The sequence below is a fragment of the Camponotus floridanus genome, unplaced genomic scaffold (assembly GCF_003227725.1).
Source record: "Camponotus floridanus strain SB8 unplaced genomic scaffold, Cflo_v7.5 scaffold8, whole genome shotgun sequence".
Taxonomy (NCBI): domain Eukaryota; kingdom Metazoa; phylum Arthropoda; class Insecta; order Hymenoptera; family Formicidae; genus Camponotus; species Camponotus floridanus.
The window spans coordinates 2,343,289-2,357,097 of NW_020229849.1; the positions used below are offsets into that span (position 1 = coordinate 2,343,289).

The following is a 13,809-nucleotide window of genomic DNA, read 5'->3' on the forward strand; positions in this document are numbered from 1 at the left end:
AATTGTTGTTTTTGTTAAAAAAGGAATAAATGAAAATGCACGCATACAAACATATATTTAGTATATACATTTTTATAAATGTATGATATATATGCGATGAAAAAAAATTCTAAAATTGTATCTTTTCTTCGAAGATAAACATGATCAATCTGAGAATCCTTTAAATCGTTTCAAACAGATGTTGAGCTTACAAACAGCGTCAGAGATATGATGTGGATAAAATATGAAAAATATAAGAATAAATTTGCAGAACCCACACACGTAAGAATCGAGTGACAAAGCAAGAATTTCTATTTATTTAAATGAGAGGGGCAAGACTTTTGCGTGGACAAAGGTGTAAAATAACTTTTATGTTTATCTCAACTTACAAACTCTGAATATGCACATTTCATCCAATAATTTTTGCTAATTAATTGATATGCTTTTGATTATTCATACAATAGTACGCGATTAACGAAATATTATTATTGCAATCTCCATTTTACAGAAGAGATAATTCACGATTACTTCACAGAAATAATTATCTCGATATAATATTTATAAAAAAAGTTTCATAAAAATACATACAGAGAATATAAATTAATTACGTGCTCTGTTATTTATGGTTGAAATAGTTTAATGAGGTCAGTTCATATTCTAGAGACTGCTTTTCTCTTTGTGCACTTTCTCCAACAAATTTTTTATGATTGTCATTTTATGTCTATCACATTATACTCATTGTCTCGAGATAAATCATATCGATACAACGATCTTTCGTTTTTTTAATCAAGAATTAAAATTTTTTTAATCAAAAAATTCAGAAAAGTATTTTGGCAAAAGAATTAAATGTGAGAACAATCTAGTAGAGTAATTTCTCTCGCAATAATAACTCAAATTGAGAAAAAGATGACTCTTTTGTTTTATCTTATACATATGTATATGTCTCTGTATTATACGTTTCAAGCTGTTATTCATTTATCACAAGTATAAAAAGATATAAAAAGAAAGTCACATGAAATATCATGAATTCAACCATATATTGCTCGTGACTATATTATCAGAGGAAAGAAAGTACAATTGAAAATGCAATGCATGTCTGATTTTAAAGAAATACATTTCGTGTCATATACGATATTTTTTTGACATTATTATTATTAGTATAAAAGAAATTCGATCTTATATGTATATAAAATAAAGTAAATATAACTATTCATGTATCTATCATTTACAATGATAATACATTACAATGTCGAATGGGAAGCCTTGTGAAAAATTGGAAAGAAAATATTGGGTAACGCGAGCTGTTAAATATAACGAGTACCATATTGGCCTATGTTGCATCGTGTGAATTAAATCTTACAAGCGCGAAAGTTTGACGATTAACATGCTAGAAGGAGAGGGAAAATTATGCAATCTTATATCGTTCGTAGAATCGTTAGCCTCGTGTTGCTGCACCTTGCGATACGTCCTTACGAGTCTCGTTAAAATCACCGCTAAAAAAACTTAATACGTACTTGCATGCAAATGTTGTACGTACATACAGGGTGTTCTGAAAGTGGCTATCTATTTGCAAAATAGCAGGAATTATGAAAAGCATTTTTAAGACATGAAAAAAGAAATGTATGTAAACAAAATGCATACTTTATGAAGCTAATTTATTCTTGCACTTCACCGACAATAAGTCTGAAAAGGAAATAAAAAAAATTAAGAAAAAAATCGTGTAAAATAATTGAATTTTACATACATACGAGTTTGCGTAACAATAGATATATCATTATGCTAGTGTAACATTTTTTTTTAAATATCTCTAATTTCACTAAAATAGATAGTCACTTTACGAACACTCTATAAGTCCGATTAGATATGTGCCTAGCGCGATATTATATATTTTATTATTTATTGCAAATTGTAAATTTCGCAAAATGTGGAGAAGCAATACGCATTTTAATGAATCTAATCTTTTACGATGCGTGCAATTTAGATAACATATGCTGAAGAGAGATGTTTTATAGGACGATAGCTACAGCTTAATGACAATTCGAATTATCTCTTCAATAATAAATGAACGATGCTACACATGTCTCAATGTTTAGCCTTGCGATTGGAGAGTGAAACCTCGATCGAAGATACCCCGCCGATTCACGTTTCCCCGATCGGATCGATATTCCAAGGTCATCGGACTAATGTCATCGGAACGTGGCGTTTTATTCGTTTACACTCCCGCGCACTCCATCACTTTGCTCAAATGAAATTTCGTCGGGTTTCATTGCCCATATATACCCCACGCTGATAAGATTTATACGCGTTGATGGTTTCGAGCTTTGGGATTTTCGAGATTGGACTAATTCACACTTTCCAAGCCTCGGGGTCCGTTACTCCGATATAAAAAAAAACGGCATTTAATATCATTAATCGCACAAAGAGAGTTAGGTTTAGTGCTCTAAGAAATGTCATTCTCTTCATTCATAGATATAAAATATCTTCATCTAAAATATCTTCGTCTAAAGTGTCAGAGTGGCTTATTTAAAACAGCTACGTTTAAAAAATGAGACGCTCTCGCCTCGATCCTTAAGTCTCGGAAAAATCGCCGGAAAAATCTTGACGATAATAATAATAATAATAATAACAACGTTCGATCTCGCCTCGATGACACTTGGACGGGGGAATGCGTCATCGTAATCGCGACTATTCGCTCTCGGCGAGGCCCGATAAAGTGATAAACAAGGGATAATATACGGGCCGTCCACGGGCCGTAATAGCGAAAAGATCGCGTCGCAGCCATGGAAATCGAAGGTCATCCAGCATTTTTCCGTGGAACACCTCCGGGTCTCTTCGATTCCCGGGGTGCCAACGCGTGGCGCGCGGGAGGAGGCGGGGCGGGGGGTGACGAGCGGGGGAGGGGGGAGGGCGCGAGGAGAACGAAGCGAGGCGAGGCGAGGCGAGGCGAGGCGAGGCTGCGAGAAGAGAGAAAACGAGATGAAGCGAGACGGGACGCGTCGCATGACGTAGCCCGCGTTCGGATTGTCAAACGGCGATCCGCGAGCGTTCGGCGGGGGGGAGGGGGCGAGGGGGGAGGAAATACGCGGAAAATACGTACCTCTGCGATTGAACGGCCGTACCCGCACGGCGACCTTTATCTTATCCGTAGCCATGACTTTTTGCACACCGGTAAACGCGCGCACTTTTTTCCTGTATCGCACACGATCACACACGAGGGGAGAACCACAGCTGGGCAGACAGTTTGACGTGCCACGTGATTACGTCGATCCTCGCACGATTCGCACGTATCGCTACATTATTATTATTATCAACCCATACCGCGGACTTGTCATCTTACGAACGGCACGCTACGTCTACGCCGAGCTCGCTGTGACACACTTCGCCATATTGCTTCCCAAGGCCCGTCGTGCGCCAGACAGCGGCGGTCGTCTTATCGAAGCTATCGAGTGAGCGCGCTTCGGGGAAACGCCGTTAGGGACGCTCGCGGTTCGATAAATACGTGACGTCACGAACGAGGTTATAACGGACATAGAGGGCGCCACGCGGCCGTCCGCCATTGGTCGGGACGAGCCGCCCTATCGACCAATCATCGCGTCTGGCGCGAATATCGCTCTAAGGCCGATCTTATATTTATCCCTTCATTTGCTGCCGCCAAGTAGAGGTCACGTGACATTTTCCACTCGCCACAATTTGAATCGCGACTAATAGCGCATGTGCATTTGTATAATTTTTGATAGATAAAATATATGTAATTTAGATCGAACAATGAGAGATAAATTGTAGCAAAATAATGCACGTCGATTAAACTAATGTAATTTTTTGCTGAGTAATGCAAATGAGATTCATCTATTGAATGATATGAGCATAGAAATATAGAGGGCTCAAAAAAATGAGAATCAATCCTTTATAAAAACGAATGAATACTGTTTTAGCTAAATCTCTAGCTAGATTCTAAAATAGAATCTTGAATACTTATGTATAATTTACTGTATAATCTAACTACTATGTAATATAATTTACTGTACGATCTAACCTGTATGGAATGGTGGGGACCTCTCGTGGAGACCTAGGAACTACCGATTCATAAATGCACTATTTTGACCATAGACTTAAGTCTATGATTTTGGCCAAAAGCTTGCTCTGTTCTTATTCAATAATCGTGGGATGATTTGTAATATCAAATGAAGTATATTCATAGTTAAAACTTAAAATTTAGCGCCTAAATTATTTATATTTATTAATTCTCCAATTATAAGTATAATTTATGATTAACTTAAAATCGTGTAAGATTACCTGATGATTGAAATTGGACCAATCAGGACAAAGAGATTTAGCTCTTTCGTTCTGATTGGTCAATCTTCAATCTTCAATTTCCATGCGCAGTCTGATACGGGTTTATCTCCACACGCGTTGTTTTTCATCTTGATATCGTCTTGTTTGTGAAGAAGGATTCGAGAAACAACCATAACCATAGTTAAAAAATAAAGATATTAATTATTTAAAAAAGAGATAGATTTAAGAGGTTTGTTCTCTTTGCGGCTAAAGTTTTTGTTTTTCTCTCTTTCTCTTTAATTTTTAATTACATTTTTATCTATCTTACTTTACTCTGTTACAGTTCAGCTACAGAGAACAACCTGATATTTCTCGTTGTCTCTGCGATTGTCTGTGATATCGAAATTCAGAAGTTAATGGAACGTGCTAGAATTTTGCCAAAACTTTAAGGAAACTGGGAGAACGTGCCAGAATTTTGAGAAAACTGGTGGGTGTCAGAATTTTGACGAAACAAACATTTGTGAAAAAAACGTTCCTCATATATATACGATATTTTATATTAAAGTATTTTTCTCAAACTCAAGAAATTCATTGAAAAATAAGGATGTCACAGGAAACAAATTTGTTACTTTGTTATCATCGCGGTTGTGGAAAGAAATTTGATCCAAACAATAATAAGGACGGTAAGTTATGTTGCTTTCAAAACCTTTAATTACTAATTATTTATCAGATTAAATAACTAATAACACATGTAAAAAAATTCTTATAATTTTTTTGCAGATGATTGTGTTTATCATTCTGGATATCCAGTATTTCATGATGCTTACAAGGGATGGTCTTGTTGTAGCAAAAAGTGTACAGATTTTACAGAGTTTTTGAATATTAAAGGTTGTACCAAATCAAAGCATTCGAATGAGAAACCAGCAGAACCGGAAAAACCGCCTATTGATAAATGCAAGCTGGATGAAGTGATAGAGGTTGTTTCGAAGCCTGTGTTCAATGGAGTATCTTTACCAAGACCTGCCTTTGACACTGCTCAACTTGTACTATCGCCAACAATATCTCCTGCTCTTTTAGAACAAATTAAAGGATTAACAGCTATAGAATCTGACAAACCAATAGAAGGCAAAATACAAATAGGACAACGTTGTCAAAATAATTCATGTAAAGGAACTTACAAAGGAATTACTTCTGATGAAGAAATTTGTCATTATCATCCAGGAGAGCCTATATTTCACGAAGGGATGAAATATTGGTCCTGTTGTCAAAAAAAGACAACAGAATTTTCTGTATTTTTGGATCAACCAGGCTGCACACAAGGCAAACACATATGGTTTACTAAGGTAATTCACAGAATAAAGCTTGATTAATATTTGTGATAATTAATATTTCTGCTTTTTTCAGAATTCAGAGAAAAAGGCTCAATGTAGAATGGACTGGCACCAAACTGGAGCTTATGTGTTTATTTCTATATATGCAAAGAAATATCTGCCTAATCAGTCTGTTATAAAATTAAATCCTGTCCATCTGACTGTAGATTTATTTTTTATAGAAGAAAAATCAAGATATAATCTTGATATAGAATTGAGAGGAGTATGTATCAATGTTTTAGTATTTTAAAAATAATTCTAATAAAACTATAAGAAATATATTATGAAATGTATGCACATATTTTATTTTTAGATTGTGGATGTCAAACAAAGTAGTGTAAATATGCTGCCAACCAAAGTAGAGATCAAATTAAAAAAGGCTGAAATTGGTTCATGGTCAAAGTTGGATATTCCTAGAGAAATAAAGCCAGAAATTTCTGAAAGCAAGGAAAATATTGCCACTCTTAATACACAAATTGAAGCAGTGGATCTTAGTGACCTTTAAATGACTGTAACATGCTGTTAAATAATTTGTAACTTAAATAATACTGTAATAATAGTTGTAATAATAATAATTTGTCTTTTTGGAATGATATATTTAAATTTAAAACAAATATTTTTATATATTTTTAATAATTTTTGTTAAATAATTCATGGTAAAATTATGATAATTATGAAAAGATCTTTATTATTTTTCTGAATAGTGTGAGTAAACAAAAAAGTGCAAATGAATAGAATTGTAAACTATAGATTTTTTTTAACCCATGATCTTTTTTTCAGTTTTTTCTTTTATATGAAGACAATAAATAATTTGGAATACTTAATGTTATATGAATTTAATGTTTCATTTTCCTACAAAAAAAATGTATTCTTAATTGTAGAAATATCTTATATTTATGAAGACTATAATGTATATATATATGTATGTGTGTAAATTTTTATATTTAAACCTTGAATTTTTCCTCTATCATAGAACCTCGAAATAGTGCGCAAAGTCATTCATTCTATATATCTGTGAATAGCGTACTAGGAAATGTATGAACAAAACAATACCGCTACTACTACCACTATAGTTTAAAAGTGAAGTGGGGGCAACCTAGTTTTAAGCTCAGAGTCCCGAACCACGCGCCATTTAAAAGGTTCCTCGTTCCAGTGTAGTTCCTATTCTTACTTTCTGACAATGTATGTAGAATGATAATACGAAGCAGAATAGATGTTTAATTTATGAAAATTGAGAACTGGTTAAGAACAGAAAAAGTTCACACATATATAGAAAAATTCTTAATGTACCTTAGAGTTAACAATAAGCAGAATGACAGCCATCAATTCCACCAAACCAAAATTAAGAGTAAATAATTGTCTCGACGCTTGATACGAGAATATATAATACATGATAAAATTTTGTATATATATATATATATATATATATATTGTAGAATATTTATATACTCCTTTATTTTAGATATTAGCATTACATGGATATATGCAATCAGATGTAATCTTTAGCGCCAAGTTGGGATCATTAAGGAAGGGATTTAAAAAAGAAATAGATTTTACATTTATAAGAGCACCACACAAAATTCCATCAAATAATGAAGAAAATGCAGATGAAAATGGTTTGTGTTGTACAAGCAAGAAGTATTTAATATACAACCAATTGCAAAATTTTTTATACCATTATTTACGTATCATTTAATAAGTGTTTAATCATATATATATAAACTACAGGATATGGATGGTGGTTTAATACAGAGGACCATGTATTTAAAGCAACAGTACCTAGTGAATTATGTGTAGGATTTGAGGACAGTATAGTTTTAATAGAAACAATATTTACAGAACAGGGTCCCTTTGATGGTATATTAGGTTTTTCACAAGGTGCTGCTTTTGTCAGTATATTATGTGCTATGATGAAAAGAAAAAGTAAGAAATGGAAAATACATAGTAAAAAAATAAAAAAAATATATATATGATTGATTTTTTCATAGTGTTACAGATTGAATTCAAATTTGCTATTATGATATCTGGATTCAAGTCATTGTGCGCACCTCATGCAAAATATTACGATGAAAAGATAGATGTACCTTCCTTACACATTTATGGAGAAAATGATCAAGTAATTCCAACAGGTATGAAATTATAATTATTATTTAATTATAGTTATTGAATGACAAATCATATTGAATACTATATTAATTTGATTATTTATTGTAGCAATGGCAGAACATATTAGTTGTCTTTTTACAAATAAGAAAGAAATGCGGCACGAAGGTGGCCATTATATACCAAGTAAGAAAGATATTTACAAGGATTTTATAATGGAAATGCTAACAAATAAAAATGTATAAGCAATTAATATTCAATCGTTTTCTTATTTTATTACTTAATTTATAATTATTTTACTGAGAGTAAACGATTCAATTGTATGAATGAATTTTGAATGTATAAGTCTACATGAGATTAGTGGATGAATTGCGCAAAAGATTTTTGAATATTGAATAAATGTATGGAATCAGTACAATAAATTTTTCTTTTTACTGTTGCCTTGTGTGGTGTTATTTGCTTTGTTACATGTCCTATGTAACATATAATTATATTGCTAATAAAACCATATAAGTTACATAATAATTATAATAGGATATACAATATTATAGAATGAAAAACTATTCATTGGAGCATTATATTTTACACTTATAATAATTGTATATCTTATGTCAATTCAGATCCAATCAGCCTTATATGTCATTATGCCTTGTAATTATAATGCCTACAATTTAGAAATATCATAGATAACTTGCAAATTAAATAAGAAATTATTTATACATATCTTAAGAAACTGAATTTATTTTAGTTTTCCCTGTATGTATATATATATATAGACAGTTAAATAAAGCAGAGATGAATAAGAATATTCAATTTTAAAGATATTAAAAACTATTTAAAAATAGTATATTTAAGCTATGCCATAAAATTAAATAGTTGAGGTATTTATTCTCGCATTCCAATCATAACAAAACACTTACGTATAATTTCATATCTATATAAATTTGGTTTAATGCACGGTGTAGAGTGTGAGCATGATTCTTTTTTAATTTTATTATCACCTTCAGTCTAATAATTGAGTATAAATTAGTACTCATCACATATCATTACAAAACTGAAGATTGTGTGACTACATTGCATTCTCATTAGATTAAATATTAAAAAATTTTGCTGCTCTGAACATCTGTATAAAATTGTACGTATCTAATATTCACATGATGCTCCCTCTTGACACCATGATATTCACATTCTAATATTCACATAGTACATGGTAATAAGATTTTTATCTCGTTTTACCATTCAGAGCGGCCCTGACGATTACTAAATTGTAGAGAACACAAAACTTCATCGTCAATAGGTGCAATATCATCCATATTATTTCAAGGGGATTGCTCTTGTCCATTATTTTCTTGCGATTTCATAACATCCGGGAGATCTGGTGGTAATGAAAATGGTGTCATTTCCAAAGGTTCAAATTGACCATCTGATTGACGTAGAGCTAAACCAACTAATGCGGGACATTGCGCCTTTGCAGTTAACGATGTCAATCCATAATCTTGTAATGCTTTGTTATCAGACATTGGAAGATAATCTTTATTAAATAACTGTTGATTTGCTGGAGGTACTTTTAGTATACCTACAATAGCAAAAAAAAAAACCAAAAGACTCGGTTAATCTCAATATTAAATCAAAGTAATTACGTTAATAAAATAACGTGAGAATATATCGACAAACGATTTAAAACATGTTACATTTTCACGCAATTTTTTTTTTTAGATCGTGCTTTACCTTCAATCATTTTCTTAAGCTCGAGAACTGTGGTGTCGTCTTTCGCATCGGTAAATATTGTCATTTTCTTTCGCCTAATCATTAAAAATACATCCTGCAACGGAAATGACAAAAGTGACTTGGAAGGTTAGTTGGCTCGGGAACATGGAGTATTTGTCACGCGAATAAGACGTCGATAATAAGCCGAAAACTTACCATTGTGAGCCTAATTATATACACCTAATAACACTAAAATTAATTAATATATTCCTTTTAAAGTGCAAGATTTATCTATACTGCTTCTTAAATTGTTATGTTATGTTTACTAGCAGACTTCCAAAGAGATATATCAGGCCGCATGTATATATTTCACACCTGAAGTTAGACACAAATGTTCAGCTGTTCAGCACGAGTCTATCGTCTGTCAAGATTGGTCACGTGGTCGAAAATGTGCAGCTGACGTATATATGTCATATGACGTCATTGTCCAAGCGAACGTTTATCATTGGTGTTGATCACTGACGTTGATCTAGTAAGAAGATAAGGGGTCTGTTCTTTTTAGCTGCACTGCTACACTAGTGCAATAAGTTAGAAAGAGACAAACATATGTACTTTCTTTCACTCTAATTAATCGCACTAGTGCAGCAGTGCAGCTAAAAAGAACAGACCCAATAATAACATGACACAGTCAATAAAATTCGCAATGTCATCTTATCGTTATGAGCACTGTCTCTCTCGTTTAGAATTTCGATAATTGACATTATTATCAGTGTTCTTATTTTTTTTCACTGCATATCATAAACGTATAAAATATATAGATGGAGTTTCTTCTTTGACGAATGGAGAATTTGCGCGAAGAGGGAAGATATCGGCAGAATTAAACATCTCCATGTCAGATATCGAAAATTAAAGATTGAATTTCTTGATTTATATTTTGATTAGAATAAAAGGAGCTAAAATTTACTGTTTTAATTGGTCAAATTTAATGCATGCATGCATTTGGATACTTTGTATACATGTATAGCAGCCTTTAATATGCATATATATATCGTGTTATTTGGATAAGTTTATCGTTTTTTCTTTTTAGTAGGAAACATTGTTTTTTATAATATCTGATAACGTTATTATATATGTACAGTTACATAATTGAATTGTATAATTATATATAACTCTTTACACATTATAATAATATACTTAATGTTATAAAATTATAAGATTAATATTTTTATCTCGAGACATGATGTCTCATCATGATCAAAATAGAAAAATATCAAAGAAAGAACTCAATAGATCAGAATTTACTGTTATAGAGCAGTTTGTGGATAATGTTTATAGCTTTAGTTCTCAATATGGCAATAATATCAGCATATCTTATACTGCTCCTAATATAATTGGACCACCTAGCAAGTTTCCAGAGTATGGAGATTTCCCACAGGCATTTGCTATGGCATGTATTTTCTGATTTTAACTTTTATTATCCTAGCAGAATAATTGTATATATATAGATATGTGTGTATCTATTTTATTTTAATTTTATAATGTTAATAAGATGCTTGATATTTGAGATTTAATAAATTTATTTTTTCACGTAGAGAACTTATGGATTATGGTGGGATAAAGCACCTTCAAGATCAATTGATTATATGCCACAGAATAATCCGGATGTTGTGAGCCAAGACTATATTGGTATGTAAAATATTTGTAATGATGATAATAAGATGTTTATATATTGATAAAATTATAATTATATTTGTTTTTTTTACATGGGACTTGAAGATATTGAATATCGTGAACCAGTATATCCAATTAGAGTATCAATATATGAATTGTATAATCCTGGGAGTGTAATTGCTATCTGGGCACAAGATTGTTATGGTCAATGGTTTCAACTGTGGAGTGGACTGCCTCAGATTGTAACCCAACAATCGCGATTATTCTCCCCACCTTTACAATTGTGTAATTTTAAAACCAAAATGTTAAGGCTAGAATTTAATCATAGCTTATTGGACTATTACACAGAGTTGGATGCTGTGTCGCTTATTGGTACATCAGAAATGATGTTTCCTAAAGATCCATCAAATAAGCGGAACTTATCTGATTTATTACAAGATACGATTTATGGTCATTTCAATAATATTGCAGATCATAATTTAACACCACATTATGAAAATCCACAACAAAACATAAATAATCTGAAAGTAATATTGGATGAATATTACACTACATATGAAAGGTATTACAATATTTATATGATAATTGTTAATATTATATGGTATTAAACTTTTTTATTTACATAATAATGAAAGCAAATTTATAGTAAAATATTTATTTAATAATATTATTTTCAGTAACAATCTTCAGAGTATGTTAATATCTGACGTGGAACAAATTTATCATTCCATACCACCTATTGAAGAAGGATTAAATAACATGCAACAATTTTTAATAAAAGATTTACCAAGATTTGTGAACAATGTTGAAGCTTCTTCCAATGAACCCAAAGAATTATGTGGCAATTTTTCTATACTTTCTGTAAAGTCTTTTTTAAAAGAATCTCTTATGTGTAGTAACATTTATTATTTGTTATATTTGTTATCTTATTTAACAAGATTTTATAATTTTTTTTGCAGATTGAAACGATACTAAAAATATTAAAGAAATTAGACTTGAAATCGTTATATCGCATATCGAGAGTAAATAAGTATTTTTATAATTTGGCACTAGATCCTCTACTCTATACAAGTTTAAATTTAAAACCATATTGGCATTCTTTTAATGCACGTACATTGCATAACTTATCACTTAGATGTAAATATTTACGAAGATTGGATCTTTCGTGGTGTGGTAATCACGGTATGTTTTCTGCTACAAGTATTAAAGAATTTCTCATTGAATGTGGCAGTCTCCTAACACATTTACGATTAAATTGCTGCAAAAATGTTGACGATTCTACCATTTATCAAATATCAGTTACATGTAAAAATTTGAAAGGTATGTATATAAATACAATTGCAATGATTATACAGTTAAATAGTTAATACAAATAAAAAATATATAACATATATATATATATATATATTTTTTTTTTTAGAATTATGCTTACGCAATTGTCAGAGCATACAAGATAAGGGATTTGAGTATCTTGAGAATCTTGAATTTCTCGAGCGTTTAGATTTTTACAGGACATCTATAAAGACTGAAACTTTATGCAAAATATTACAAAAAAATCGATGGTTGCGTCACTTAAATGTAGTAGGAACATTTCAAGATAATATAAATATCGACATAGTCGCAATGGAATTGGGAAGATCGTGTCCAAATTTGGAAAGTATAGATTTTTGGAAGGCACAAACACTTACAGCACTAGGTATTAATGCTCTGGCTGCTTGTAAGAATCTACGAGAAGTGGATTTTAGTTGGTGGTGTGTATTATAACATTTCTCTGACAATTATCATTATATATTCTTCATTAAAATTTCTATATGCATACATATATGAAAATTGCATTGTTTTTTCTTATAATAATATTATTTTTCCTATATAGTGGTAATACATCTGGTCATGGTGAAACCTTAGTGAAATTGTTCTCTTGTTGTCAATTCTTGGAGAAAATCTTTTTGGCCACCTTTCGAGGACTCACGGATCGCGATTTGAAAGGATTGACACAGTGCAAACATTTAAAACAATTGGATTTATTAGGTGCGTTATCTCTGACACCAGAGATATGTTATGAAATTTTGTCAAGTTGCCCCAAACTGGAATTGATGGATCTCAGCTTTTGTGACAACATTAACAATTTTTACATTGAGAAGTTGCGACAAGAGTATCCACATGTAGCTATTAAAAGAATAATGGATTATCATTAATGGTAAAATTTAATATATATATTTTGTTTCATTGTATATAAAACTCGTATTACAATACAAATCTTATGTATTTATATAATATTTTAATTTCATGAACTTTTGAACTTTAATTTTTTTTAGTGTGCTTTATATACAATGAAAGTTCTTGGAATCTTATATTAAATTTGAATATCAATGATAGTCCATTGATTTGACTCTGAGAATTTTCATTGTATATAAAACAGACTTAAAAGAAATCAATACAAATGCAAGATTTATATTGTAATACGATAATGCATATAAAAACAACAATTTTGAACTTTGATTTTAAATCTGTTTTATATACAACGAAAATTCTCAGAATCAAATATCATAAATTACAAATATCTAAGTACAAATAATTTATAATATATTAATTGATATGAATGATAGTATATCAATTTAATATGAATGATAGTATTTCAAATTTAATATTTGAATAACTGTTAATAAGTAACTGTAAATAGTTAATTGTAAATAATTAATCTGCAAGA

General features: G+C 31.2%; 5 protein-coding genes across 10 annotated transcripts in view; 3 read left to right on the forward strand and 2 right to left on the reverse strand.

Moving 5' to 3' along the window:
- Nucleotides 1-3,425, reverse strand: part of LOC105255414 (kinesin-like protein KIF13B) — a 31,188-nt gene extending 27,763 nt beyond the window's left edge. For 4 of the 5 annotated variants that reach the window (XM_011264686.3, XM_011264688.3, XM_011264687.3 and 1 more), the window contains exon 1: nt 3,077-3,424. In XM_011264686.3, coding sequence (XP_011262988.1) covers nt 3,077-3,131 — 55 coding nt within the window. In that variant the 5' untranslated portion in view covers nt 3,132-3,424. Of the gene's footprint in view, nt 1-3,076 lie in introns of all 5 variants that reach the window. The other variant, XM_011264685.3, reaches the window with a different exon arrangement.
- Nucleotides 3,426-4,399: 974 nt separating this feature from the next.
- Nucleotides 4,400-6,186, forward strand: LOC105255416 (cysteine and histidine-rich domain-containing protein). The gene is made up of 6 exons (XM_011264690.3): nt 4,400-4,501; nt 4,595-4,738; nt 4,836-4,934; nt 5,032-5,594; nt 5,656-5,844; nt 5,935-6,186. Exons 3-6 carry the CDS (start codon nt 4,856-4,858, stop codon nt 6,124-6,126), a joined length of 1,023 nt encoding a protein of 340 aa, XP_011262992.1. The 5' UTR covers nt 4,400-4,501; nt 4,595-4,738; nt 4,836-4,855; the 3' UTR covers nt 6,127-6,186.
- A 408-nt stretch (nt 6,187-6,594) lies between these two features.
- On the forward strand, nt 6,595-7,971 carry LOC105255417 (esterase OVCA2). Of its 2 annotated transcripts, none has more exons than XM_025414301.1 (5): nt 6,595-6,803; nt 7,084-7,237; nt 7,350-7,544; nt 7,610-7,750; nt 7,836-7,971. In XM_025414301.1, exons 2-5 carry the CDS (start codon nt 7,105-7,107, stop codon nt 7,967-7,969), a joined length of 603 nt encoding a protein of 200 aa, XP_025270086.1. In that variant the 5' UTR covers nt 6,595-6,803; nt 7,084-7,104; the 3' UTR covers nt 7,970-7,971. The 2 variants fall into 2 exon arrangements, with proteins under 2 accessions (XP_025270086.1, XP_011262994.1); XM_011264692.3 differs by having other exon boundaries at nt 6,597-6,969.
- A 616-nt stretch (nt 7,972-8,587) lies between these two features.
- Nucleotides 8,588-9,858, reverse strand: LOC105255418 (elongin-B). Its single transcript, XM_011264694.3, has 3 exons — nt 9,648-9,858; nt 9,453-9,546; nt 8,588-9,300 (listed from the first exon to the last, which is right to left on the reverse strand). Exons 1-3 carry the CDS (start codon nt 9,648-9,650, stop codon nt 9,044-9,046), a joined length of 354 nt encoding a protein of 117 aa, XP_011262996.1. The 5' UTR covers nt 9,651-9,858; the 3' UTR covers nt 8,588-9,043.
- An 813-nt stretch (nt 9,859-10,671) lies between these two features.
- On the forward strand, nt 10,672-13,297 carry LOC105255419 (F-box/LRR-repeat protein 4). Its single transcript, XM_025414311.1, has 8 exons — nt 10,672-10,878; nt 11,024-11,117; nt 11,208-11,664; nt 11,780-11,963; nt 12,062-12,132; nt 12,238-12,422; nt 12,523-12,853; nt 12,976-13,297. Exons 1-8 carry the CDS (start codon nt 10,672-10,674, stop codon nt 13,295-13,297), a joined length of 1,851 nt encoding a protein of 616 aa, XP_025270096.1.
- The last annotated feature ends 512 nt before the right edge of the window (nt 13,298-13,809 follow it).